At 30.0% G+C, this 3,392-nt stretch overlaps 1 protein-coding gene across 1 annotated transcript; it reads left to right on the top strand.

Annotated features, from left to right (window-relative positions):
- The first annotated feature begins 1,235 nt into the window (after nt 1-1,235).
- On the top strand, nt 1,236-3,022 carry LOC107460847 (uncharacterized). Its single transcript, XM_016079265.3, has 3 exons — nt 1,236-1,911; nt 2,342-2,463; nt 2,649-3,022. The coding sequence occupies exons 1-3, from the start codon at nt 1,510-1,512 to the stop codon at nt 2,806-2,808; spliced, it is 684 nt and encodes a 227-aa protein (XP_015934751.1). The 5' UTR covers nt 1,236-1,509; the 3' UTR covers nt 2,809-3,022.
- Nucleotides 3,023-3,392: the final 370 nt, after the last annotated feature.

The following is a 3,392-nucleotide window of genomic DNA, read 5'->3' as shown; positions in this document are numbered from 1 at the left end:
GTTACCACTATTGTACTAAAGATTCTGAAACAGTGTATATGTAGCTGAAAATGATTTCTCAAAAGATCTTTTCTTGGTTTTCATCATCATCAACTAAACAGACCACCACAGCTTCTCGTGATACTTTAGCCAGACATTCTATTTTTAATATAATTATCAATTATTCTTGGATTGATATAACAATTAAATTATCTTTAATTAAGTAGTATAACCTTGTGGAATCAATTACTCATTTTTAGTCAAGTTTGCGTGCGATTCCTTTTTAATACCATTTACTTTTACTATTAATTAAGGAATGGATTTCTTTGAATTTATGTCATATCAAAATATAATAATAAATATAATACGTTACAATGAGATACGATAATAAATTAAAAGTTATGTTCATTCTTAAAAATTAAATTAAAGAAAAAAGTAATTACTAATTACAAGTATATTTTAAAACACATGTTAAATACATTTTAAAGAGCTTCTTTAGATTTCTAACATATATGACCGACACTAAAATGATTGAAAAATATATTAATTTATATTATATTATATATTTTAATTTTAATGTACAAACACTTTGTAATTTGAGTATAAATTGTCGTAATTATATATATACACACAAAATTTATCATTAAATTAAAAGTTTATATAACTAAATAACGATTAATTTAATTACTTATTTTTTTTATAGCATTTTTGATAATCAAATATCAAAAACAAAGTGAAGTTAGTAAAATAAAAAATGGTTGGTCTTCTAAAAAATTTGTATATCAAAGAGTAGAGTAATTATTTAATTTAATTTTTGAAATTTTTAAAATTGAACACTTTAATTTTTAATTTTTGAAATATACAAAAAAAAGATTAATTCTGACAAATAATCAGAAAAGTTTTATTTTTGTGAATGACAAACGAAAAATGTTGAAATAAAAACCTAAATTAGCATAGGTTGTATTATTTTTTTTAATTTGTCTTGTTTGTATATGTGGACAATCAATTTTCACGTGTATTAATCTAAATTTTCATGTTAATATTTTTCGTTTGTTATTGACAAAAAAAAAACAAAATAAAAAATTGTTTTATCAGTTAAATTTAATAGAATATTTTGTATATTTCAAAAATTAAAAAATTAAATATCCGATCTTAACAATTTCAAAGGCTCATTTGAGTAGACACAAAAAAAAAGCTCATTTGAGTAATTAATCTTGAAAGTATAAAAATGGTTTTCCTACTCAAAACCCCAACTTCACAATTTGCTTCTCCATTGCTCTACGTTAACCTATACACTACTGTACTACACTTTAAATCTCTCTCTCTCTCTCAAATGTTAATAGTAGCAAGCTTGTTTTCTCAGCATAATAGCCTACCAAACAAAACCTCTGCTACACTACTCTAACCCCTACCCCTTCCTTTTCTCGTGTTCTATCTTGTCATCTAGTGATTTAAACTAGTACATTATTAGTACTATTAGGCTCTCTTCTTGAGAGATACATAAAAATCAGCACATAAAAGGGGAAGATTATGCCAAGTTTTTTGAGGCAGTTAAGTTCAAAGGAGCCTTGGAAATCAACATCAAACAGGTGGAGTGGTAGAAGAACCAGATACAACAACAACAACAACAGCAGCATTGGTGAGAGTGTGAATCAAAGCATGGAAGATTTGAACATGTATTATGGTGGTGGGAATAATAAAGAGGAGATTACTAATAATGGGGTTATGGTGAGGAAGAGGGTGATGGTGGTTGTTGATGGAACTTCACATTCAAAGCATGCAATGATGTGGGCTCTAACACATGTTGCTAATAAGGGTGATTTGCTCACTCTTCTTCATGTTGTTCCTCTTGACAAGGCTTCTGAATCTTATTCTTGTTCAACTTACCTTGTCAACTATCTTGGATCCCTTTGCAAAGATTGCAAGCCAGAGGTATATATGTATGTTTTTGGGGAAACTAAGGTTAATACTTAATGTGTTGTTACCCTTTTAGCATGTTCTGTTTTTAGTCTGGTAGATCTTGATTCTTATGTATAGTTAAGTGGATTTTTTCAATGCTGTTCAAGAAGATTGAAGTAACAACTAGCAAGTTCCTTCTTCTTTTTTTCATTTTTTAATTTTAAATATTTCTTTTGCCGTGAATCCTCCCAAAACAACTTTTTTCTCTCTTCTCTGAGTTCTCTTGCATGAGTGCATTATTTTATACACTTTCCACAGAGTAATCATGGGAAGTGTTCAGATTTTTCAGCTTTTCTTTTTACCATATTATTCCCATCTTTGTTGTTGTTCTGTTCACTTCTCAAATAAAAAAATAAAATAAAATCACTGATCTTGAGTGTTATGGTGTGTAACATGGACATAGGTGGAAGTGGAAGCCCTTGTAATTCAAGGGCCAAAACTGGCTACAGTGATGAGCCAAGTAAAGAAGTTAGAGGTCTCTGTCCTTGTACTGGGCCAAAAGAAGCCATCTTCTTTCTTTAGCTGGTGAGATCTACACACCGACAATTTCCAACCTTTGATGTCAATATTTTTCATATGAGAAATAATTTAATTATCTTAAAACTCATTCTCTAATCGTCTAAAAAAGATGTCTATAGGGTACATCATTACTGTTTTCAATTTTTTATAAGAATATAAATTTGTTTTTAATTATTATTATATTATTACAGCCTTTGTGGAAGCAGCGATAACAGCGGCACAGAGGAGTTTGTGGAGCATTGCATCAATAATGCAGATTGCTTGACGATTGGAGTGAGGAAGAGAAGCCAGGGCACGAATGGCTATCTTATCAGCACTAGGTGGCGGAAGAACTTTTGGCTTCTTGCTTAGATGTAGATTTCATAAGAGGGGTAATATGGGAATATTAACCTAATATATATGTTTGGAGCCTTGGAGGGGTGTTACCTATAAAACTATTTTAGCATGTAACTAGTTCTAACTATATCGTCGTCCTTGTACCAATGTAATCATATGATGTCATCTTTGTAAGTCTATGTTACCTGAGAATATGATTAAGAAGCAACCTGCCCATGCTTGCCAATAATTTTTCTTTCTTTCTTTGGGTAGAGCCAGAAAAAGTTATTTCTAGTATTGTCCCATCACATTTTAATTCACGGGGCATCTGTAATATTATGAAATATAAAAATAAAAATGATAACCTATAATAACAGAAAACCATATACATTGCATGTAAGAGTAAGATCATGTGCATTGGCAAATACCCGCGACAAAATACACCATATTCATTTGCTTCCGAAGAGAAGCAGCTAGTTTGCAGTTTGGAAAACCAACAAATAACAATAATGAATAATTGCCTGTGGCATACAATACAAGGTAATAAAATAAATAACGGCGAAATAACTATGGTAGAAAATAGAGAAGTGACACAAAGATGGTGGGTTAAAGATAAAAAT

This window comes from Arachis duranensis, chromosome 8 (genome assembly GCF_000817695.3).
Source record: "Arachis duranensis cultivar V14167 chromosome 8, aradu.V14167.gnm2.J7QH, whole genome shotgun sequence".
Classification (NCBI taxonomy): domain Eukaryota; kingdom Viridiplantae; phylum Streptophyta; class Magnoliopsida; order Fabales; family Fabaceae; genus Arachis; species Arachis duranensis.
Note: the sequence above shows the minus strand (reverse complement) of the source record. Positions and strands in the feature narration are given on the sequence as shown.

Bases quoted from the DNA above. Each gene is read 5' to 3' on its own strand.
- LOC107460847 (XM_016079265.3), top strand. From the start codon at position 1,510: ATGCCAAGTTTTTTGAGGCAGTTAAGTTCAAAGGAGCCTTGGAAATCA. The intron at 1,912-2,341 runs GTATATATGTAT...ACATGGACATAG, and splicing joins GCAAAGATTGCAAGCCAGAG to GTGGAAGTGGAAGCCCTTGT. The intron at 2,464-2,648 runs GTGAGATCTACA...ATATTATTACAG, and splicing joins CCATCTTCTTTCTTTAGCTG to CCTTTGTGGAAGCAGCGATA.